The sequence below is a fragment of the Chelonoidis abingdonii genome, chromosome 1 (assembly GCF_003597395.2).
Source record: "Chelonoidis abingdonii isolate Lonesome George chromosome 1, CheloAbing_2.0, whole genome shotgun sequence".
NCBI lineage: Eukaryota > Metazoa > Chordata > Testudines > Testudinidae > Chelonoidis > Chelonoidis abingdonii.
The window spans coordinates 259,468,170-259,493,529 of NC_133769.1; the positions used below are offsets into that span (position 1 = coordinate 259,468,170).

The 25,360-nt window shown below is 40.0% G+C and overlaps 1 protein-coding gene across 4 annotated transcripts in view; it reads left to right on the forward strand.

The window, feature by feature from the left end:
- GRTP1 (growth hormone regulated TBC protein 1) overlaps positions 1-25,360 on the forward strand; it is a 102,357-nt gene that overhangs the window by 13,344 nt on the left and 63,653 nt on the right. For 3 of the 4 annotated variants that reach the window (XM_032777842.2, XM_032777841.2, XM_032777840.2), the window contains exons 3-5: positions 1,652-1,810; positions 8,146-8,270; positions 12,228-12,324. In XM_032777842.2, coding sequence (XP_032633733.1) covers positions 1,652-1,810; positions 8,146-8,270; positions 12,228-12,324 — 381 coding nt within the window. The remainder of the gene's footprint in view (positions 1-1,651; positions 1,811-8,145; positions 8,271-12,227; positions 12,325-25,360) is intronic. The other variant, XM_032777843.2, reaches the window with a different exon arrangement.

Below are 25,360 nucleotides of genomic sequence, written 5' to 3' on the forward strand. Positions count from 1 at the left end.
GGAGGCAACACTGTAAAAAGGCTCTGATGTGTAGTGCTGATATTTGCAGAAGAACTTGCCTTGTTTGTAACTGAGTTTGGGGGTATGCGGTCAACAGTCTATGCCTTATACTTAGGCTTTCTCATTGAAAGCCTAAAGACATTTGTTGTCATGAGGACAATGACACTGAGGAGTAATGAGAGTATGTTAAGCTGCAGGGCTGGTGTCCCCTTGTACTGGATACCAAAGTCAAAGGCTTGTCCCTGCTTCCTGCTTTTGATTTAGATTTATGTTTGATGCTGGCTAGGCTTTCAGAGTAAATAGTTATGCCAGGAGGGGACCAGTTACAAGGGGGAGTACATTTTTGGAATAATCCTTTTAAGAAGAAGGCATAATATTAGTTATGATAAAACCAAATAATCCTCAACCTAACCAAGTGAGTACACTTTTAGGGGCATGCATAGATTCTTTCACATATACATACCTCTTGGCTTAGGCTAGGCTAATCACTTGAGGTAGTGCAGTACATATCTGCAGTATTTCTTGAGCTTCAAGATTCACAGTTGCTTTTAAATGACGTGGTTGGTATTTTAGGAATACCATGTCCGAGCAGCAGGTGTTTGTGAGTATTCAGATACCTTTCCTAAGAGGTAATTACTTTAGCTATTCCTGTATTAATGAATCTTCCTGTAAGCTTGTATCCTTGTTGCTGATGCTTGGGTGTGTGTTAATAAGAGAGGACATGGTGAAGAGGTATTAAAAGGATACTGGCATGTAGTTTAGACCTATAATTTGATGCCCATTAACGTGGCAACAATCTGAAGGTGGAGAAGTGTGTGTGTGTGTGTGTGAGCGGGGGGGGGAGGGGAATTGGTTTGGATTTATAAAAACAAAAGCCTCTCCAGCTATCATGTGAAAAAAATCCATTGTTTCTCTCTCATTCCTCCTGGCTCTCCAACAGGGTCATTCAGACAGTAGCTACTAGCCCTGAGTGAGTAAAAATGCACTTGCGCGCGGTCTAGTGTTTCTATTACTGGGCTTTGCAGCAGCACTAGAGAACTGCCAAACCCTAATCCTAGAGTCATGCTAACCTCTTCAGTGATGCTGGTGCATAATCAATCAAACAAAAAACCATGTCAACCTCTGTTAGAAGTACAAGGAAAGAAGAAAAATCAATATCTGACAAATGAAAAAAGAAAAAAATCAATGGGAAAACCATTTATTTTCAAATCTCCATCCAAGAGGACATCACAATGAAAATGGAGGGGGGGATTAAAACTTTAACGTATGGGATAGTGTTCAGCTGATCGTAATTCACTCTCCCTGTAGTACATATACATTAAGCCTGTGGAAAAGGACAGCTCTATGATGAATCTGTGGAGTCACTGGAAACCACCTTCTTAATTGTGTGTTTTGTGGCGGGGGAGACTGGGGTTTTGTGTGTGTTTGTGGCTGTATTTTGACACTGAGTATAGTACAGTATATTCTGGCCACTGAAATTTGCTGCATATTCAGTAAGTAAATCTAAATGTTTGTCTTCACTTTTGGCCTCTTACGTGGAGGAGAGGGGAAGCATTGTAACCAATGAATGCTTGTCAAGAGTTCTCCTAGAACCTCTCAACTTCCTGTTTGTTTCCAGAAGAAAAATAACTTTTTGTTTGTTGCATTGCAGTGAAGAGATATATCAGGAAGGGCATTCCCAATGAGCATCGTGCGCAGATCTGGATGATTGTAAGTGGAGCCCAGGCCAACATGGAACAAAACCCTGGATACTATAATAAACTACTTGAGGGAGAGAAGAGTGACATGCTGGTGGAAGCAATCAAGACAGGTTATGTCCTAATGTTTATACATATAGTCAATAACTATGTGTTGTTAAGTAAGAGTTACAGATTAAATTGTGTGTGGCAGTAAAGCTGTGTTTCTGTAAATGTTTAGTAGTGGTTTAATAATGATTAATGTGAAAACTAGAATAGCCACAAACTCTGTAATAATACCACTCTATAGAGACTCAACAATGCTCCTTCCAAACTTAAAATGAATGGGCGGGTGGTGGTGGTAAGGAGATTGCGGTTACTTGATATTCAGACTGAGCCAACTGTAATAATAACATTTTTCTGAAGAAGCTGACACACAAATTGGCACAGTTCTGTGATTGTTTCATTGTGCACTGCCGTCCTCAGTGTTAGCACAGCTCTGAAGTTGTTTCATTAGGATGACAGATCCAGCAGGCATTCTTTTTCTTTTTCGTTACTATTGAAAGAATCAGGTGCTTTAAGTTAGGGTTGTACCAAACTTTATCTTAGCAATGGGTAATTGACTTGACTTTGTAACAATTTTGTTTTTGGCCAAATAACATTTTTTCCAGCTTTCAGTTTTAAAACAAAATACTAGCAGCAGCTTGTGGGAGTTTTGCCTTACATACCTGAGTAAGGCATTTGGGAACTGCATTTCCAGACTTCTGCAGGAAGAATGTCCAGACCAGAAATCATCAAGCTTCAGTATTCCCTTTCTGAACTGTGAGCTGCAGTTTAGGGGTGTGTAGAGGGAGCAACTAATATGATTGTCCAAGGTCAGCCTCACCAGTGGCCTCTAGAGAGCAAAGGCAATGAGAGCAATCCCTCTGCAATGCTAGGCAGTAAAACCAGGGATCTCACCAGGACAGCAGTGACTGTTTGGCTAAGTCAGTCTGTGAAACAAAGCACTGTATTGGGATGAGGAGGAAAGGGAACACTAGTGAATTATAAGAAGAAATAAAGAGGGAGGAAAAGACAAACGGAGAATTGGAGATGATGGGAATTAAAATGAATAGTGAATAAGGAACTGAAAAAACAAGGATTGAGCTCTGAGAAGAGGAACAGAGATGGTGAGGGTGAAGTGTCCCAGAGCTTGGGCTCCAGCCTGAGGCCAACCGTCTGTACAACAATATTTAGCGCCACAGCCCAAGCCCAAGTCAGTTGACCCAGCCCAGTGACAGCCGTGCCATGTCTTTTATCTCTGTGTAGATGTATAAGAAATAGAAGACAATAGCTGAGAGGCCATGGGGAAAAAATGGTTAGAAGTGAAAGAATAACATGAGCATATATGAGAGGGTAGGATAAAATAGAAAAAAAATTAAGATATACACAATTTTTAAATTTCATGAAACTTTGTATTCCTGTCCGCTATTCAGATATTTGGCTTCATCTGCATGCCATTTCAGTGTAATTTGTCTGTTTAATTTTAACATTCAGTCATTCAGTGCATTCCTGCTTTATATTAAATATTTCTAATGCTGCGATAGATTTAAAAGGTAAAGTAAAGAAAAATATGTAATCTTGTTAATATTCGCTTCACAAATCTGTAATTTGTGTGATTCAAAATATTCTGGCAATCATGCTCCACAAAGTGCTGCTGTTTTAGCACTAAGATAATAGTTTAACCTAAGATAATACTATTAGCACCTTCAAATCAAGGAAAATTAATCTGAGAATCTCATTTTAATCATTACCACAACTTGATGATGGCAACAAAATTTAGGACCTAAAGGTTCAAACGCAAGTAGAAAGAACTCCAAACTTATTATGTTTAAAAACTCATGATTCTGAGGGCCTGACTTGTGATTTTTGAATGCTTGTGGTTGGCAGTACTGCAGTGGAGAAAGAAATACAACAGTATATTTTATTATTTCTGTAAATGCAGAAGTAATGCACATGCAGCATACTAAATATTGTAGACATGCTAAAAGAACTTTCTGCTCACAAAGAGTCTACAGTTCTGGTAAACAACCTACAAATAAGGTTGCCAGGCATCCAGTTTTCCAGCAGAATGCCTGGTCAAAAAGAGACCCTGGCGACCCCAGTCAGCACCTCTAACTGGGCCAATAAAAGTCCGTCAGCAGAGCAGTGGAGCTAAGGCAGGCTCCCTGACTGCCCTGGCTCCGTGCAGCTCCTGGATATGACTGGCATGTCCCTCTGGGCCTTAGGCACAGGTGCGATCAGGGAAGCTCTGTGCACTGCCCCGAGTGCTGCCTCCACAGCTCTCACTGGCTGGGAGCTGTGGCCAATGGGAGCTGCAGGGGCAGCACCTATGGGCATGGGCAGTGCACACTGCGGAGAGCCACCTGATCGTGCCTCCATCTAGGGGCTGGACATTGCAGCCGCTTCCAAATGCAAGGATGGGGAAGAAGAGCAACCAAAAGCATCATGAATGAACAGAACAATGTAGCATCCATCACGTTAACCCTGTAACTTCTTTGTCATTAAACTAGACAGATGGTCTGGTATGATAATGGGCATTGTGTGTGAAGTGGGAAGGATCCATGTATTACGATGAGCTGGAAAAGTGTGGAACAATGAGATGAAGAAAGAATGCATGTCTGGTTGTCAAAATCCCCCAAATTTCTCAGAATCCTGTAGAAAGGCATTCAGCTTTAGGTCTGAATATTTGCATCTAATTGCTGCAAAAATTGCTTCTACAGTTCTTATTCCAGGTTTTTTAAAACACTTCATCATCTCATGCTGCATGGTCCTGGGCGTCAATATTTATTTCTGAATGAGGTGTCAAAAATGCTGTAATGATGACAAAGGAGAGAGAAACGTGCAAAGGGTTTTCCTCATCAGGATTGCAACAAAGAAATAAATTGAGAAACGAATTACTTCACTGATTTGTTTCCTGCATTTGATAACACTGTTGTTGTGCCAGCTTGTATTACTAATGCACCATTATTTTAATTTTTAAAAAATATGACTTAGAACATTTACTAGGAACAGATTGCAGAGGGGTGGCTAGCCTCTTCCCAACCTGCCTTTCCTGCTCTTACCCTCTTCAACCTCAGGGTACGTCTAGACGATGCGCTGTATCGGCGCGTTACAATCGATTGCTCGGCGATCGATATATCGCGTCTCATCTAGACGGGATATATCGATCCCTGAGCGCGCTTAGATCGATTCCGGAACTCCTCCAAGACGAACGGAGTTCCGGATTCGACATGGCGAGCCGCGGACATCGATCCCGCGCGGTGAAGACGGGTGAGTAAATTGATTTTAGATATTCGATTTCAGCTATACTATTCTCGTAGCAGAAATTGCGTATCTAAAATTGATTTTTATCTCGTTGTGTAGACCTGGCCTCAGCCTGTTGTGCAGCTCTGTTAAGGGCCTATGCTTGGCCACAGGGTCTGACTATGCAGAGCTCGTTGCAGGATTGGGGCTTAACTGTCTTCACTGCCTGGTCAAATTTATTTCAAACTGTAGGGTTTTGTGGTTTGTTTTTTTGTTTTTTAAATTAAATGTTACCTTCACGTCTGTATGTAAAAAACCAAATTAAGGTTAATGGAAAACTGATTTTTTTAAAATTTTGTCTTGGACATGAAGTTTTCCTTCATCCTTCTAGAAAACTTGCAGTGTTTCTTGATTATTGGTTCTGGCCTTTCTAGAAAAGGTGGGTAAAATCTGCTCTCCCACTGACACTTTAGCTAGTGTGCCCTGGTTCTTTTTTAAACCACTGTATAATACCCCAAAGGCCTTAGCCCTCAGGATGCTGTAGTTCTTACTAATTGTAATGTGATGTGTTAAAATCCTTCATAAAATCAGGAAAATTTCCCCCACCTCTGTTGTAAAATATGCTGTGGGAATGGAAAATACAATTGGAGTTGACAATTTAACCATGGGGCTTTCCTCAAGTTGTACAATTAATACCTTTTGTTTGAATCAGCTTCTGATATAGGTTTTTTTTTATCTATGTAACTGAAGGGGAAACCCCATGTCTGAAATGTCAGCTCTAATCTCTCCCTCAACTTCCAAAGTGTACTTTAATAAACTTATTCTGGTTGTATGACAAAAAGCCAGCATCCTAGAGATCCTCTGACCTGCTTACTTAATGCTCCAGTAAAGGATCAACATTTTAAACAGAACAACAACAAGTTCCTTTTTTGTATTGTTAGTAATAAGATTTTATATTGCACTTTATTGGAAAAATGTGTGTGATTTAGTAAAATATGAATTGTCTTTGTGGTGGAAAAGCTTTCACATCAAGTACGTTCAAAGGAGATGTGTTAACAAGAGGATAGGTATTTAGAAATTTGGTCACCCTTTTTAGCATACCCAGAGGAAAAGGGCTTCTCATCCAGCAAGCCAGAGTCTTTAGCCTGGTTCTTTGGATATTAACCTGATCCTGAAAAAGTAATCAGTAATGTGCAGTGTAGTGTGTGAACATTTTATTGTAACTTTACTGTAAGAAAGAGGTGGTGGTTTTTTTGTTTTTTTTTAAAGTATTCTGATTATGCAGATACCACACTGCTATTTCTACCAACAGAAACAAAAAAAAGTTTTCTGTAGCCTATAACTATCAGACTGTCACACAAGCTTTTTGGGGGTTATTGTTCTCCTTGATTTTTAAATTTGCATGGGAAGTGAATTACAGTATTTCCTTATCCCAGACTCCGTAACTGATTTATTGACTTTAAAAGGAAGAAGTGGTGATTAGGGCAATGAATTTATCTTGGCTGTGAATTCCCTGGCACAAACCATGATTTTTACCGGTTTTCGTCTTAGATTCTCCCAGTTTAAGCTTTTGTCATGGAAGCCAGTCATAACAAACTGTTTCCTTTAAGAAGGAAAAGCAGTAAGATAAAATATCTCCTAGGATGTACAGAGGTCAGGCATATCTGTGTGGGATGCTATAGTTAGACTTGTTTATATTCAAACATTTTGGTTATATTTAAATAATTTAGTGTGGCCTTGGGTATTGAACACCATAAAAGTGAAGTTGCTTTTGTTGTCATTTTAAATTAAATCCAGCTACCAGAATATTGACCAGTTTTTGCATAGTGGTCTCTATTTTCCAAAAGCGAGTAGTGATTTTTAGGTGTTCAACTTGAGACCTCTTAAAGTGGCCTGATTTTTCAGAAAATGTGAGACTTCTTTTTGCAAATTTAGGTCGTGGGTCCTTAAAGCTGAGTAAGTAGTGATTAACTTGATTAAAGGGACAGTATCAGTTTAAAAATCTGTATGGATGAATGTGCACTGTGCTCCAGAGAGCCATAAAGATCCTGCAACAAGTTGATGACACTTACGTGTGTGTGTGTGTGTCTAATATGTTCAGTTACGCATGTGCACATACACTCATGAGTTTGCATATGTAATTATATATTCATTTAATTTATACAAACTGCCTTATTTGCTTAAATAGCCCTGAAAAGTTAAATTTATTTTTCACTATTCATGCTGTTTGTTGTTGTTGTCCTTCTTTTCTCTCTGTTTAAACAATAGACCGCTTCACTTTTGTATTTAATCCACTTCTAGACACTTTCATTGTTTTATGTGTATAGCAAAAATTGCAGCAAACAGGTTTAGGTTTTTCCATTAGAATTAAAATAAAAAAAAAAAGCGGAGATATATTTATTTCCTTTAAAGTATGAGCATATTTTCATAGAATTAAATTTTGGACCAAATTTGACCTGACAATTCTCTTTCAGGAAATACTGCTTTGAAATTGTTTAATCACAGATCAGATGTAAGACTAAACTTGAAGTACATGGGTAGGCATCGCTGCTTTCTTTGAAAAATCTCCTTCTGTGTGACCTTGCATGAGTAAAGAAGCAGATTTTTTTTTCCCCCCAGGATGTGACAATGTGTAATTGCATTTTTTTTCTTTTTATTTTTAGGTTAGAGTGAAACACACATGATCAGTCATGAGAACAGAATCTTTTAAAAATGAACTGTTTAGGGCTAATCCACATAGATAAGTTCAGCAAAGGACAGCTCTGGTTCATTGAAAACTAAACCGATCTATTGTGAAAATATCACTTCAGTGCTGCAGCTAATACCTTAGCACTGCACTAGATAAATTCGGTGCATGGTGTGTTAGTTTACATTGCTGAAGAGGGTTACGTGAAATGTAATAAATTCCTGGGATTTGCCATAAATCAGTCTCTGCCTTGAATCCTGCTTGAGACTGTAAGTCATCCCTAGCCTAGAGAGATCATTCTTTCTCGGAATGGATCTCTTTTGAATGTAGGCCAATGAACTAAAATAGGGGTTTGAGGTCGTTTCTTGCTAACTTCATCTACCAGACTCCTTTTCTCTGAGCCTATGGTCAGATTTCAGTTGTACATCTTACAAGGCTAAGAATTATTAGGGGGCATGGCAACATGGCTTAAATTTGGTCCTTTCATTTTTTTTCTAGACATGAATAGAACATTTCCAGATAATGTACAGTTCCGTAAAACTGCTAATCCCTGTTTACAGCAGACTCTCTACAATGTATTAGTAGCGTATGGGCACCATAATAAAACAGTGGGATACTGCCAGGTATGTAACTTCTTATAGACATTTAAAAAGATACTCCAAGACATTCACAATATCATTGTTGCTAATTTTAAAGTACATTTTTGGGCAATAGGCAAGGTTGTGGGGAAGGCTAAACATAGTCACATAAACAGTTGCTAACAGTATCTTTCTGATCTTATATTTGAGCCATTTTAAATGTAATAATTTTAAGCAAGGTCAAGTAGCAGTGTGTGCTTACCCAATTTCCTTCCTTTTCAAGTGAATTAATTGGTTTCATTCACTAAAGGTGAACAGTAAACTAAAAAAAATGGTGTCCTGTTTTGCTACTTGTTGTTCTAGAAAGGCATGGTCTTGGTTTCCATCGTCTTTCTGGGTAGAGGAGAACCAGTGGTCATATGACATTAACAAATGGTCTAAATCTAGTTTTTGTGGATTTGGTTGTAACATCTATGTGATACAGCATGGCCAGAGGGCAGCAGGAGAGTGTTAGAAGGGAGCCTTATTCCCTGTAAGGGGAAGAAAGTTTGCTATAGGTTAACTAGAGCACCTGAAGCCAATTAGAGCACCTGCAGTCTGTCACATGATAAAAACCCCTGCTTCAATCAGACAGTGTGGGAATTGGAGCAGAGAACAATTTGAAGAGAAGCAGAGGAAAGTTTAGAGGAGTGCTGTGGTGGGCTAAGAAGTCCAAGACCCTAGGTGAGGGGCACCTGGCTTGTGCAGAGGGAGGACAGGAAGTCCCCCCCACAAGCTGAAGGGCAGGAGAGGGAAGTAGCCCAGGGGAAGGAACCACCAGTTCAAGTGGTTCACCACTATCCTCAGGGCCCCTGGGCTGGGACCTGGAGTAGAGGGTGGGCCCAGGTCCCTCCCTCTTCCCTCCCCTCCTCAAGGACACTAGTGGGGCAATTAATATTCCAATTCAGGGGCAAGAAATGGCGCCCTGAACCCCCCACCCCCTCCAAAGAAGAGAGAGCGCGAGACCCATCATAATAGTGCCGGCAATTTGCCACACTGTTTAACTCAAACTCCTGACAAACGTGTAGGAGGAAAATTTGTGTAAAATTCAACCTCATAACTCTTAGAGGACTGAGAGTGCTCCTGCTCCAGTTCCCTAGTCCTTTACAGGATCCTGTGGAAGATACAAGGAAGGAAAATTTTTGATGTTTCTAAGGTTAAAAAACAAGCAGAAAAACCTTTTTAAAATAGAAATAATGTTGTGGCTATCTTTGTGCGTCATAAAGGAACAGTAACTGGCACAATCAAAAACTCTCTTCTGTTCAATTCAGCTTTGAAGTCTCCCTTTTCTCCTTCCCTATTGCACTGCAGTTATATGCACTTACAGGTGTTTTGTACCAGTCAAGAAAATTGGTAAAATAAAATAAAAATAACAAGCCTTTATTAAAGAATATAAATTACATTTATTGAATTGCAGCTCATTTAATTTAATATAAAAATCATTATCAAAGTCGCTGAAATCTGACTAACTATTTGGCCCTGACATTTTGCAGTATTGAGGTTAATAATGGTAATTTTGAAATATGGCAGTAAAAGTTCCTTGTGTTTTTTTTCCATATATAACATTTCATCCAAAGAGAACAAATCTTTTAAAACAATGTTCTTTTAAGATTTGTCGGAAAAATGCAAAGGGTCAATCTCTGATCCATGTATTTGCAGAATCAGGCCTCTAAATAAAGCAAGATAGATATATGAAGAGATGCATATTACTTTACATTAAAACCTTGTTAAGTCTGCACAGAAACACCCATTTAAGTCTCTTTTAAAAGAGGCCAAGGGACTTTTCCCCCTCTTGTTCCCTCAAAAGATGGGTTTTCCATCGAGGTTATAACTACATAAACCAAGGGCTGGAGCCTCCCCTCCTATACTTGTGATAAATCAGTGTATGTCTTAGAAAACTGGCTATTGTCCTAGTGAAGCAGCAAACTTCCTCAAGATAAATGGTGATGTGTACCATATAATGGGACCAGGAGTCCTCTGAAACAGTAGACAATTAAGGTGAACCCTTCCACCCACCCCCAATTCTTTGTGTATTTCTTCCTGGCCTGCACTATATACTAACTGTAGATCCTCCACACCACACTAGCATTATCAAAACATTTCTCTGGAGAGTCACCACTAAAAAGTTCCCAACCAGGGAGTTAGTCAAGTTTCAAGTTGCCATTCTGTGTCGTAGTCCTATGGAATTCTCGCCCATATGTGTACAGCTAGTGAAATTCTTTGCTTTGTGAATATTTTCTAAAGACCAGGCTTTTGTGCCTGCTATGTTAAGTGCTAAATAGTCTCTTATCACCATGGATGCAATTATCAAACTATCTGGCAGCATGGGAACTGAATAGCTGTCTTCACAGGCAGAAGGCCAAGCACCCCAGATGCAACACAGACCCAGGCAACTTCAGCAATTTGTTAAAGTTCAACTACTAATATAGAGGTTTAAGGATTTGAAAATAAATGTCTAGAACAGAGTGAATATTTTAAAATTCAAATGTGCGGAGACTGTTTTGGCATTGTATATTAAAAGACAAGTGAGCAAAGCCACTTGAATCCAAGAAATTGGATGTCAGTCAAGACGAGAACTTTTAGTTTCCAAAATCCTTTGAGCGTTTCAGTTCTGGCAGTGCTCTTCTTGCTTGAGCTGTAGCTGGCATTGCTTATTGGGTACAGTGAGATAATGTTTCTGCCTGTCCCCATAGACAACCCTGGAATGGAGAGCTTGGGGGGAAGAGGTCTGGGAGAATACAAAAGAAAAGAGTAAAACTGGAGAGGATTTCTAAGATTAGCACTAAACAAGTGTAACTGACACAATCCTCCACCGTCTGTAAATATTTAAAGACAATTTTACATTGGCTTTTTAAAAATTTGTTGGGAATTGTGTGCTCTCATGCTGGTGCACTATGTACTGTTTTAGATGCCATCTTGTGTATATCACAATAAATTTACTTTAAAAAAAAAAATCCTCTCACTCTAAAAGCCAAAATTGCATAAAATGCTATAAATGTAAATCATCCTAATGTTGCTAAAACTAACTGGTTGACTAAAGTAATATTATGGATTACTTAGAGAGAGTCTCTAAGGAAATTACTTAAGCATATGCTTAATTTTAAACGCGTGCTATTCCTGAATAGGGTTGGTTTCCTGAATCAGGTCGTATATATTTTATACATTTTCTCTCCACTGATACCTTGCCATGAAAAGCCCAACACATTGTACTGTCGGGATGTGGCCAGTTAATGCTTTACATATATAGCTCTAACTCCCACACTTTGTGTGTCTGCCTGTTGTGGGTTGTAAGGCAGGTACTATGGCTTCCTTGGTGATTTGAAAGGCATCTAGCATAATGTAGGTGCAAATAGAAACAATAAATACTGTTTGTTAGTTCTGGACAAAAATAGTTTAAATAGCTGCGTAAACTGCACTGTAAAACCTGGTGGAATTACAACTCTGCTGCTTCCTATTTGCTTTCCTAAACTGCATTTGTAGTTTCAACTGGATGGGCTGTGCTCCACCTATAACTGTTAGGTCGTGTTACTGCACACTGTTAAGCACCTATTTTGTGAGTTTCACTCCAGAGATAGCTACATTTCAATGTTAGTCAAAGTAATGATCTATTTTGTTGTTTGGAAAGGGCTTTGTGATTTTTTTAAAATAAAAAGTCTATACATTACTTTTTAATTTCTTAGTGCTTTAATTTTTTTTTCTCCCCTGACTTCCATGAGCTTTCATTGCCCAGGAGTAGCAGCATTAATCAATTGGTAGACTGTGTTAACAGATATCCTCTATCCTGTCCATTTTGTGAATTGTAATAATTCTGTCTCTGGTATCTTTCAAGGAAGATGCAGGCACAATGTTTTTCCTTTTATTTCACTCAATCTGTACTTTGAAATTCATGTTAGGTATTATGAAGTTAAACAGGAAGCTTTTGAGGTAAGTGGAGAAATTATAAAAGCTTTCTTTTTATTTCAGGGCATGAATTTCATAGCTGGATACCTGATTCTTATTACAAAGAATGAAGAGGAATCCTTTTGGTTGTTAGATGCTCTCATTGGACGAATATTGCCTGGTATGCTAGTGGCTCTTATTTTATCTGTACATTAGAGCTTGGGTATTATTTTCCCTTTGTATTCATTTTTATTTATAGAATCCCTATGTGGCAAGATAAGCCTTGCTGTTTAACTTCAATGATCTGCTTAGTTTGTAGTCTGATTTCAGTGTGAGTATACAGGATGCAAGTCAAAACAAATTGAAACTAAAACGCTGGTCTTTAGACAACAAAGTAGTAAGAAACTGAAATCTGATCAGCTGGTGTAGAATTGTTTTAATTTGTAACACATCTTGCTTTTCACCCACCACTACCATGCTTTTATATTTCCAGTGGCTCAATGCTAGGCAAGAGGCCAGGGGTTATGGGAGTGCCTGGGACTGTAGCAGTTTTCCTTGGCCTGTGGGAAACAATATGATGGAAAGATTGAAGCAGTTGGTCTCAAGTGAAGGAAGGGTATGAGTCTCATTGCAGTGTGAGTATCTTGTGCTGGCCATTACCTAAAGTAGCAGATTATGATACTATTGAAAGGAGGCAGCTTGGCCTTTCTTTACAGCTAGTTGATAAGGTCTGCAAGAAGTTTGTGTTAGGACCGATGAACTGTTAAGTCAGTGGTTCCAAGCCTTTTCTACACTGTGACCCTGTTGTACAACAAAAAAAAAATGTCAGGATCCTCTTCCCATCAGGCTGTAAAGAAAAGGAGAGTGGTTTGTAACCTTCTGTGAGGTCATGATCCCTGTGTTTAGAAACCATGAGTTTAAATTATTCAAATGTAACCAAGTGGACATTTCCTCCCTCAAATTTTTTTTAATAGGTTGCATGAGCACTCCAACTAGAAATTTAACACTAAAGCCCATGTAGGAGGAATGGATGCCCCATGAATTCCCATAAGTACAATGCACACTTTTATTCAGGTGTATATGGTGCCTAAAATTTCGTACAATGGCTTACCAAGGATAGGTTTTGACATTCCCTTATCTGGCCTGCTTTTGCTGTTGAAGAGCTTTCTTGAACTGCTATCCTGAAGGGCTGGAGGCTGAACATATTATTAAAATATCAAATTATTGTGTGACAGTAAAATCCAGGATTGTGCTTGACTTTTTGCCAGAGCTTTGGATGTCTAGAGCTATTCTCATTTAAGATATAAAGAAATAAAATTACATTTTTCTTTTGTTCAAAGGAAAGACTTTGAGGAGGAAGGAAAGAGAACTGGTGTAATTGTTTCTGATGGCACTAAGTAACAGCAAACAATAATTCTTGAGGTTAAATAAGTCATGTAACAAACTAAATCAATTTTTACTTGCATGTAGAGATTATCAGAATTGGTCAGTTCATAAAAGGCCTATTTTAAGACTATGTGGATAGAAACTACTTCTGAAACAAACGTAGAAAGCATATAGAAGCCTGGCTAAATCAACATAAGAAATTTGAGACTATAAAACGGGTGGGCACACTATGGCCCATGGGGCACACCTGGCTCACCAGCTGATTTTAATCTGGCCCTTGAGCCCCCTCTGGGGAGTTGGGTCTGGGGCTTGTCCTGCTCATGCGCTCCAGCTGGGAAGCGGGCTTGGCGGCCACTCTGCATGGCTCCCGGAAGCAATGGCATGTCACCACTCTGACTCCTACATTTAGGGGCAGTCAGGGGGCTCATGCATTGTTCCTGCCCCAAGTGCCACTCCTGCAGCTCCTATTGGCTGCAGTTCCCAGCCAATGGGAGCTGCAGGGGTGGCACCTGCGGACGGGGCAGTGCGTAGAACTGCCTGGCCACACCTCCACTTAGGACCCAGAGGGGAGACATGCCGCTGCTTCTGGGAGCTGCTTGAGCTAAGTGCTGCCCGGAGCCTGGACTCCCGAGTCCCTCCTGCGCCCCAGCCCTGATTTCCCCCCAGCCCCACCCTCCGAACCCCTTGATCCTAGCCTGGAGCAGCCTCTCGCACCTCAAACCCCTCATCCTCAGCCCCACCCCAGAGTCCTACACCTCCAGACAGAGCCCTCACCCCCTCCTTCACTGCAACCCCAATTTCATGTGCATTCATGGCCCACCATACAATTTTCATATCCAGATGTGGCCCTCGGGCCAAAAAGTTTGCCCACCCCTGCTATAAAACTTATGATTAAGTTTGTTAATTATTTGTAATTATAGAACAGTCACTAGAATACAGTGAAATTGACTCCTGTTATTTTATATAGCTTATACTGCATATAGCAAGCTCCCTGTTGGAACATGTAGAAGAATGAAGTTATCTAAGATGTGATCCAGTGAGGATCTTCTCACTGACTTCAGTAGGCATTGGATCAGGCACCTGATGAAAGGCAGTGTGATTGTACAGTGAAGTTTAGCACTTTATTCCATGATTTTGTTTTTAGTCATTTAGAATTTTTTTATTCTCCTCTGAGATAGAGTAGTGGATTCCTAGGTCTGGGAGATTCAGGACTCTGTTCATCAGTCTTTTTATGGAATTTGTTTTGATAGGACTCCATGAAGCCTGTAGCTCTTCAGCACCTTGCTCCTAAACTTGGCAAATATGTTAATGAGAAAAGGCACTCTTGTTTCATTTTCCTGTTTGTTTCTATGGCCCTTTTCCTATTCTAGTAGCGGCATTGATTAGTACAGAGTCATAGTGTGAGAGGCAATGGGACAAATCACATTAAATAGAGAATTTAAAATAAATATAGACACATTTGTACATTATCTGGGTTCTAGCTACAGACTTTATCTTTTTAAAATATCATTGTTATTGGGTAATGCAAGACTTTCTTTTAAGATTTTTTTTTTATCAGTGTTTGCACAGCTTTGCTGCGGATTTCCAAGACAGTTCTTTGATGTTGTCAGTGCTGTCATTTGCCCTGACTACCAGAAATTGAATTGTTCTCTTTATAAAAGTTTAAAGCATAACAGGTAAAATAATTGTAGTAATTGCACAGAAGTGTAATGAGTGTCTTAGGTCGTGTATGTGCTGGAGAAATTTACCCTGATAAGTGATTGCTCCCCCTCAATTGGATGTTAAAGTGAAGCATATTTCAAGCAAAAGTGCTTCAGCTGACTGTCAGGTAACCAAATTAACATGACATTTACTCCAGGACTTTGTAGGGGTAAGCAATAACTGAGTCTCACTCATTGCAGATCAAATTGATCAAATACCAGCGTGAATGCATCTTGCTGGCACAGATGATGGGCTGTTAATTCTGACAACTCTAACATCTGGCAAATCTCCTTTAGTTTGCCAGCTGAGAATTCACTCTTTGTTCCTCCCTCTTCTGTACCACCTCCACTCCATCTAATCTACCTCTGTTCCCCCTGCATCACACCAGAAATGCTTTCAGATCATGCCCTTCCCTGTAATCCTGAAAATGCCTTCTCCTCTACTAGTGTCCTCCTGATACCCTATGTCATTGAGTCATTTATGGATCATAAGTAAGGCTATGATTTAGTCACGGATTCCTTGACTTTTTTTGGACCTTGATGATGTTTTCAGCTTCAGTTGTCAGGGCTGAAGCTGTGGCTGCAGCCGGAGCCATGCGCTCTCCTCGCAGTTTCCCAGGACCGTGTGTGCCTCCCGCCCCAGCCCCGGCTGGGGCTGGGGCTGCAGCTGGGGCCATGCACCGCCAATCACATAGTTGTGGCCAGCTCCAGCGTGAGGGCTGAGCCTCCCGCCTTGGCCTGTCAGTCCCCTCTGCCTTGGAACTCCATTCCTCCCCCCTACCTAGCCATACCCTCCCCACACCTTCCCGTCAGTTATATTTAGTAAAGTCATGAACAGGTCGCAGGTTCCCGTGAATTTTTGTTTATTGCCTGTGACCTGTCCGAGACTTTTACTAAAAATAACCATGACAAAATCATAGCCTTAATCATAAGTAAAGAACAAATGAAGCATAAACGATTGAAGTTTCTACAGAAGACAAGCCCGTTGAATAAATTCTAGAAGTTCAGGGGGTTAGGAGTAAAACTCCTTTAAAAGCAGTGAGAGAGACACCAGAATTGTTTCTAGCAGACTGAAGTATCCCGGTATGGGGAGTTCTTTATCTACAAATTCACTTTGCAATATTGTATGCAAGCATATGCCTAGAGCAGTTGATGACGGAGAGTGGACTAAATATTCCAAGGAACCACTGTGGGTTGACAAGCATAAAACCGACTCAAACTCAGACTGAGCATAAGTACTCTCTTAGTTTGAATTTAGTATTTTGCATACTCTTTTATGCCTACTCTTGCTGTTGAGAGAGATTGGAATCTTCACTTTAGAAAGCATCAGGTAGTGGTTAACTTTGCTAACCTTAGTAGTTGATGTTAAATACAAAGTGACATATTATTTGGCTAGTTTTCTTTCTCTGTGCTCATGAATAAATGTGGTGTTGGAGATTGCATTAAACTTGCACTGGGATTGCAGATACTCCCTGAAAACAGCAGTTTGGCTGTGATTGTTTTGATTTTTTTATGGTCCTTTTTCTGAAAGCAGGGGTGGTTATGAAATATAGGCCTAGGAGAATGGAAATTTTGCCTCATGAACAACGAAAAATGGGATTTCATCTGCTATGCCCTGTGAAGATATATTTCAAACTATGGAATGATCACCCAATTGGAAGATGAGAGAGAGAGAGAGAAATGAGGCTAACTTGTGTTGTTTGCTGTGGCATGAGCCAACATCAGTTTAGGTTGAGTGGAACACCTATCTACAGCAGAGGTGCTGGATACAATGTTATGACACTACGAATGCAAGGAAGTTGCCGATTATAGGTATGCAATTATGCAGTTACTCAGTTTAGTTATGCGTATGTTAAACACTAAACTGAGTAACTGCATAATTGCATACCTATAATCGGCAACTTCCTTGCCTTCCTAGTGTCATAAAATCCTCACTTCTCAAGTCCATCATCAATGTTCTAAACGCTTCAGAGCAGGGACCTGTCACTTCTGAAGCACTTAGCATTCTTGTAGATGGTGTAAAATAATAATCCTAACGTTTATTCAGCGCCTTATTGAACTAAAATTAGTTGCATATTTATTTCCTTCTTTTAGCAAATTTCTTTTAATACTTGGACAGAGCACTGTGAAATCCCTAAGCATAGAGCTAGGTGAGTAAGTAGCTGTATGTTTAAAATATCTTCCTCAAAAGGGAAGTGTAATCTTCATGGAACATTTCATTCAGCTGGGTAGGAAAAAGACTTGCTAGACCTGAATAGCACAAGTTCTAGACTGAATTCACAAGCAGCTGGGTGGCATACAGGAGAGTATAATGTGTTGAAGAAATGTGGTCCTTCTTAGACAAGGTTTGAAAACTGGAGATGGATGTCTGTGGTATAGGAGGATCCTTGTGAGGCTATGATGCTATGTTTACAAAAGTCACTAATGACAAGTAGGCTTTTCACCATGGTAAAATGGCCTGAAAAAGAAGGCAAAAGTCAAAAGCTTTTACTTCGTGCCTATATCCCCACAAAAACAGGGAGTCTGCACATCTTGAATTGTTCTGTGCTGCTGGTTGAACCTGCTGGGTCAGCTTCACTGAGCTACAGGATTGCCTGCTGGCAAAGTTGCCTCACTTTCCTGTTTTGAGAACTGCTGTTTATTCTGGAGTGAGACACTAACCATGTGTAGTTGTCTCTGAAACCTAATGTAAGGCCTATCACAAGGAGACAGGCATACATGGTTTATAGACCAGATTATGGTCTATAAACCAGGTGTAAGGAGGCATACATATTTGATTACTAGCCTTTAGCAGCTGAAATGAAAGCAAGTTTCTTTGAACATTACAGGGCAGTTGTATTATCTAAAAGTTAAATATGTTGTCCTGTTAAGCTGAAGGTGGCATGAGGTCGTAAGTATATATTTAGAAATCCTGATGAGTCTGAAATACTACTTACTTCTGAATTTTCTGGCAGTTCAAATTTAGAAGATTTGGACAGTGGGAGAACATTGACTTACATTCTCTGCTTTAATGTAACTCCTTTGTTGTTTTTATTCTTGGACTAATTTTGTTTCCTGTGCATAACTCTGAAAAATCAAACAATACTTCAATAGTAAGAGAATATATTTTGTTAGTCTGTCTTGAGCAGGGTGTTAGAGAGTGCTACACTTTTTTAGAAGGGAATAGATAATAAGACAGAACATATCCTATTGGCTCTGTATGAATTCACAGTACACCCACATCTTGAATACTGCATGCGAATTTGGTTGCCTCATCTCAAAAAAGGTGTATTGGAATTGGAAAAGGTACAGAAAAGGTCAACAAAAATGATTAGGAGTATGGAACAGCTTCTATATGAGGAGAGATTAATAAGAATGGGGACTTTTCATCTTGGAAAAGAGATGGCTAAGGGGGGATATGATAGAGGTCTATTAAAATCATGATAAGGAAGTGTTGTTTACTGCTTTTCATAACCCAAGAACTAGGAGTCACCAAATGAAATTAATAGACAGCAGGTTTAAAACAAACAAAAGGAAGAATTTCCTCATGCAATGCACAGTCAACCTGTGGAACTTTTTGCCAGGGAATGTTGTGAAGGCCAAGACTATAACAGAGTTAAAAAAAAAAAACTGGATAAGTTCATGGAGGGTAGAGGTCCCTCAATGGCTATTAGCCAGGATTGGCAGGGGGATGCAAAACCATGCTCTAAAGTGTCCCTATTCTGCATTTCCCAGAATCTGGGCAATGGGATGGATCACTTGATGATTACCTGTTTTAATCATTCCTTTTGATACACCTGGCATTTGCCACTGTTGGAAGACAGGATACTGCGCTAGATGGACCATTGGTCTGACCCAGTATGGCTGTTCTTATGTCTTTAAACCCAGTTTTCTATGGACATGAGGAGGTAGAATGTAAAAATCCTTGGGTTTAGCCTGGCTATGAAATATACTTAAGATCCAGTCCACACTATAAACTGGCACAATGGTAGTAAGTTGAGGACTATTGTGTTGAGTCAGGTTCCTCGATGTGGTTTGTGTTTATACTACAGGCAAGATCTAAGTGACTTATTCCCCCTAAAGGTTAAGCATGCCTGTCTCCTTGTTAAGGGTTTTATATTAATGTCATTTTATAGATTCATAGATTCCAGGGCCAGAAGGGAGCATTGTGATTATCTAGTCTGACTTCCTCTATACCACAGGCCATGGAACTTCCCCAAAACAATTCTTAGAGCATATCTTTCCAATATTGATTTAAAAAATGGTCAGTGATGAAGAATTCACCATGACCCTTGCTAAATTGTTCCAATGGTTAATTACTCTCATCTAATTTCCAGTCTGAAATTGTCTAGCTTCAGCTTCCAGCCATGGATCATGTTATACCTTTCTCTGTCAGATCAAAGCCCATTAATAAATATTTGTTCTCCATATAGCTACTTATAAACTGTAATCAAGCCATCCCTTAACTTCCTCTTTCTTAAGCTAAATATATTGAGCTCTTTGAGTCTATCACTATAGGACATATTTTCTAATCCTTTAGAGAGACAGTGTCGGTGAGGTAAAATCTTTTATTGGACCAACTTGTGTTAGTGAGAGAGACAAGCTTTCAAAATCAAATCCTTTCATCATTCTCATGGTTCTTCTCTGAGATCTCTCCAACTTACCAACTTCCTTCTTGAATTGTGGACACCAGAACTCGGCACAGTATTCCAGCAGCTGTCACACCAGTGCTAAATATAGAGATAAAAGAACCTCTCCACTCAGGATTCTGCTGCTTGTGCATCCCAGGATCTTGATAGTTCCTTTGGCCACAGCATCACAGTGGGAACTCATGTTCAGCTGACTGTGTACCTCAACCCCCAAATCTTTTTCAGCATCACTGCTTCCCAGGATAGAATCCCCCATCCTGTAAGATATATACATTTACATTTAGCCATATTAAAATGCATATTGTTTTCTTGCGCCCAGTTTGCCGAGTGACCTGGATCCTCAAACAGAAACATGTTTTGAACACTTCTGCCTTTTCTGCATTGGTATTGATAATTCTCCCATTTCCATCTTGTAATGGACCAGTACTGTTGTCATGATTCTTTTTATTCCTAATATATTTTAAAAACTCTATTGTCCTTAACTCTGCTGGCCATAGATTTCTTCAGGTTTCCTCTTGCTTTCCTTATCAATTTTCTAACTTTCTGTTTATATTCATTACTATCAACTTCCTCTTTTTCCATTTGTTTTATCTATATATTTTATAGCTGCCTTCACTTCCCCTCTAAACCAGGTCATTTTTTTTTAATCGGCCTGGCTTTCTTTCTCAATGGGGGGGGGGGGGGGGCATACAATAAGGTATTCGTTAAATTATTCCCAATTATCATTCAACTCGTTGAATTAAATCTTCCTTCAACCTTGATTTGGCTATTTATTGTTTTTTAGCTTTGTGAAATTGGCCTATTAAACATCACGTTTATGTATTTACTGGTCTGGACTCCTTCCATTCTGGTTTGCATTTATTAAGTATGTTTCAAAGTCATGATCCCTTGTACCTAAGGTACCATTAATTTTGTAGTTCTGTGATCAGTTGCTATCTTTATCTGTTTTAGGACGAGATATAACAAGAATTCCCTCTGTCGGCTGGCTACATTTTTTTGAGTTACGAAATTGTTCATCTATAAGTAATATTTAGAAATTCCAAGGAGGTTTAATGCTGACAGCATGAGACCTCCAGCATATGTCACTTCAAATTGAAAGTTGTCCCATATTGCCCAGTTTTTCCCCCACCCCATACATAAGTACATAAGGAGGCAGTTCATCCTGTTTCTTAGTGTCATTTGGGGTGGTCGTAGCAGATACCAATTATGCCCATCTTGCTGCTTATCTGTGAAGAACATTTGATCCCATAATCATCAAGATCATTTCTTCTGAGTTCTCAGCTGACTCGAAACAGATAATGCCATTTTGACATTCCGAGTGCCAGTCCCTTTCCTTTTTGCCTACTCAGTCCTTCCTAAAAGCTGCAAGGAGTCCTGGGGCAACCTTATGACTAACAGACATATGGGGAGACACAGCTTTCGTGAGTGAATGCCCGGATTCCGACAAATTGGTTTTACCCACGAAAGCTCGGTGCTCCCAAATATTGTCTGTAGTCTATAAGGTGCCACAGGACTCCTGGGCTGCCTTTACAGATCCAGACTAACCATGGCTTACCCCTCTGATACTGACACCTTCCTAAATATGTTATAGCCATTGATTTTAAACAGTCCTGTAGTGTGGAAACATTTGTCATTTGTTTTAGTAGTACCAATAACCAAATCTGTGCTCAACAAAATGAGCAGTTCCAGCTTCCTCATTAACAGACTGAATGGCTGGGTCAGTTACATAATTGAATCTATTTCCCTATGTTAAGTTCTCCTCACCCATTTATGCGTCATCTTAATTATTCACTTCCAAAAGTTTTTTTGCCCCTCGCTGACGATTAGCTCATCTCAATTGATTAGACTCTTCCTGTTGGCATGCATACTTCCATCGTTTTTGCTTTCTCTATATGTATAAATACTCTTCTGTCTTTGTGTTCCGTTCGGTTTGCATCTGAAGAAGTGAGCTGTTAGCTTCACGAAAGCTCATGCTGAAATAAATTTGTTAGTCTCTAAGGTGCCACAAGTACTCTTGTTCTTTTTGCGGATACAGACTAACACGGCTGCTACTCTGAAAAAAGTTCCTCATTTGTTACTCAGGCTCATAGTATTGGTGTATAGACAATTAAAGAATCTCTTGTCTTCCTATCCTTTGGCTCCTTGATGGATTTTGTTTTCAACATCTCAGTTTTGTGCTAGGTGTTCGTATCTTCCTCCTTCTTACTCTCCCCTTTTGCTATTAGTTTACCCCCTCCTGACTAATCTAGACAGCCTGTCCCCGAGGAGATTGGTCTCCCTTCTACTGAGGTGAAAGACATCCAAACTATACAGTCCCCTCTACCTGTAGGAGATGGACCAATGTGCCACAAAACCAAAATCCCCTACCCTACACCACTTACCTAGTCAGCAGTTCACTTCCAGAATCTTCTGTTTTCTGTCTTCCTTTGCTTCTAGGACAGGAACGACCTCAGAGATGATCACTTTGACATTCTACTTCTTTTTCTTCAACATCCTTCTGATTACCCTGAAATAATCTATCTGTGAGAGATCCCACAGTACAATGTCATTAGTGCAGATATGAACCATCTGAGGGCCAGAGCTTTGTGGCCTTTAGCAGGAACTCTGCTTACTCAGGGGCCCGTGGTCTAGCTATCTATGCAGCCTGTACCCAGAGAACAAACCAAGCAGCCCACAGATGGACCAAATGCACTGCCCATTATGTCCTGTGACCTCTAAGCACAAATTTTAGCTACTGTCACTGAAATTCCTTTTAGCTGCCTCTATTAGCAACTCCTGAGGCTTGAGTTTAACCTCTTAAGCCTTCTGTGCAGGGCTGGCTCCACGCACCAGCTAAGGAAGCTCGTGCTTGGGGTGGCCAATTCAAAGGGGTGGCACTCCGTCCGGTATCCCTGTTTTAGATACAAATATTCATAGATTTAGGCCAAAAGGGAACATTACATCATCAAGTCTGACCCCCTTTATGACATAGGCCATAGAATTTAAATCCAGTTACCCTTGCATTGAGCCCAGTTATTTGGGTTTGACTGAAGCATGCCTTCCAGAAAAGCATCCAGTCTTGATTTGAAGACATCAAGATATGGAGAATCCACAACTTCACTTCGTAGTTTGTTCCAATGGTTAAATTCCTTCACTGTGTGTTTTTTTTTTTTTGTTTGTTTGTTCGTTTGTTTTTTTTAAAGCCCCATTTCTAATTTTAAATTTGTCTGGCTTAATCTTCTAGCCATTGCTACTGCTTAAGCCTTTTCCCACTAGATTGAAGAGTCTGTTAGCACCTGGTATTTTCTCCCTGTGAAGTTACTTACACACTAAGCTAGACAGATTGAGCTCTCTAAGTCTCTCACTGTAAGGCATTTTTTGTAGCCCTAAATCTTTTCAGCACTCTTTCCAATTTTTCAACACCCTTCTTAAAAGGTGGACATCAGTATTCCAGTATCAATCACACCAATGGCATATACAGAGGTAAAATAACCTCCCTTACTTTTGTTCAGCAGTAACCTGGTTATACAGCTAAGGATTGCATTGGCTCTTTTTTGCAACAGCATCACACTGTCAGCTCATGTTGAATTGCTTCTCCACTATGATCTCTAAATCCTTTTCACATCCCCTTTCAAAACAGAACTTAATTTTAACTGTGGAATTGGGATTGGTGTCTCCATAATTTAAAACAAACCAAACAAACCCACACCAAGCAAAATTACTATTACTAAGGCCTGGTCTACGCTGAGTGTGGGGACTGATCTAAGTTATGCAACTTCAGCTACTTGAATAATGTAGCTGAAGTCGATGTACTTAGACCTACTCACTGCAGTGAGTTGACTGCTGCCGCTGTCCTGTTGACTCTGCCTGTACCTCTTATGGCGGTGGAGTACAGGAGTCGATGGGAGAGCACCTGGGGGGGTCAATTTATCTAGATGCGATAAATCGACCCCCACTGGATCGATCACTGCCTGCTGATCCCGCAGGTAGTGTAGACATACGCTTAGGTGGTGTTTTAACAGGTCATACTTCCTCATCCACTTTTGCTGAACCCTGAGGCAACTCCACTAAATTTAGTTTATGCACTCTTCTTCTACTAAGGGTCAGACACTTCCTCCTCCAAATACACTCCAGAGAGCCACCTTTACCCAACCACTCTGTGCATACCATGAACCTTAAATACAGCTTTTTCTACTATGCAACTACAATAAAATAATTAATTATGGAGAAACTTGATTTAAAATACTGCAGGAAAATAAAGAAGATTTCTAGAGAATGAGGATGAGTGGGAGATGGTATTGGTGTGAGACCACTGAGACAGTGTAGATTCCCTCGTCCCATCTTTTTTTCCTTATACTTTCCATTAAATGCTCAGACTTTGACTTAGCCTAAATGCAGTTGTGACCCAGGGACCTCTTGATATACATAAGGGGTGTACTGGTGTTACAGGAATCCCCTGGATCTGGTATTTACATTTTAGTCTACTAGAGATGTTATGTAGGGTCTCTAATGAAAGCCTGTGTCATACGGTCCTCTTAATCATCACATGATATCTGTATGGGCGATATTTCAAGAGGTAGAGATCTGAACAAAAATTATGTTCTTAAGGCATATATTTGGTGACCTGCTTAGACTGGTTCCCCCAGACAGGAGGTAACAATCATTTATCTCTCTGGCAACATGTAAATTAAGTATTGTAAGCTTTATAATGGATGTCCATTTACACATTAAGTCAAAAATAGCAGGGGTCATCCTGTTTAGGAGTAAGACGATGTACTTTTGAAACTATGTCTGGAGTGTAGATGAACCCTGGGTTATTCCTTGATCTGTGAGGACAACCTGCCAGCAGGCTTGATAAGAAGGGATCTCAGCCAAACTGGTTGAAAACGCTGAGAAGAGGACATGGGGTAAGCTATTTTGTGGGAGATAGAGGAATGTTCAGAAAGTGTTATGATTTTGTTTTATATGTAACCATTTGAGTACAGTATTCTCTCTCTGTCTCTGAATCTGTTCTTTAATAATAAACTGATTCTTGTTTTGTGTGTGTGTGTGTGAGAGAGAATATAGATGAAGTGCTGTGCATTAAGTCAAGTGGTGATCCTGAGTTGAATCTGGTATGTACTATTTGTATGTGCGAAGGTTCCTTCCCCACTCTGAACTTTAGGGTACAGATGTGGGGACCTGCATGGACACTTCTAAGCTTAATTACTAGCTTAGATCTGGTATCACTGCCACCATCCAGACGTTTCAGTGTCTGGATCACTCACTTTTCCCCCAAAACCTTCCCCTCCCTGGGTAGCCTTGAGAGACTCCTTCACCAATTCCCTGGTGAGTCCAGATCCAGTCCCCTTGGATCTAAAAACAAGGAAAAATCAATCAGGTATTAAGAAAAAAAAAGACTTTTAATTAAAGAAAAGAGAGGTAAAAATCGTCTCTGTAAAATCAGTATGGAAAATACTTTACAGGGTAATCAGATTCGTATAGCCCAGAGGAACTCCCTCTAGCCTTAGGTTCAAAGTTACAG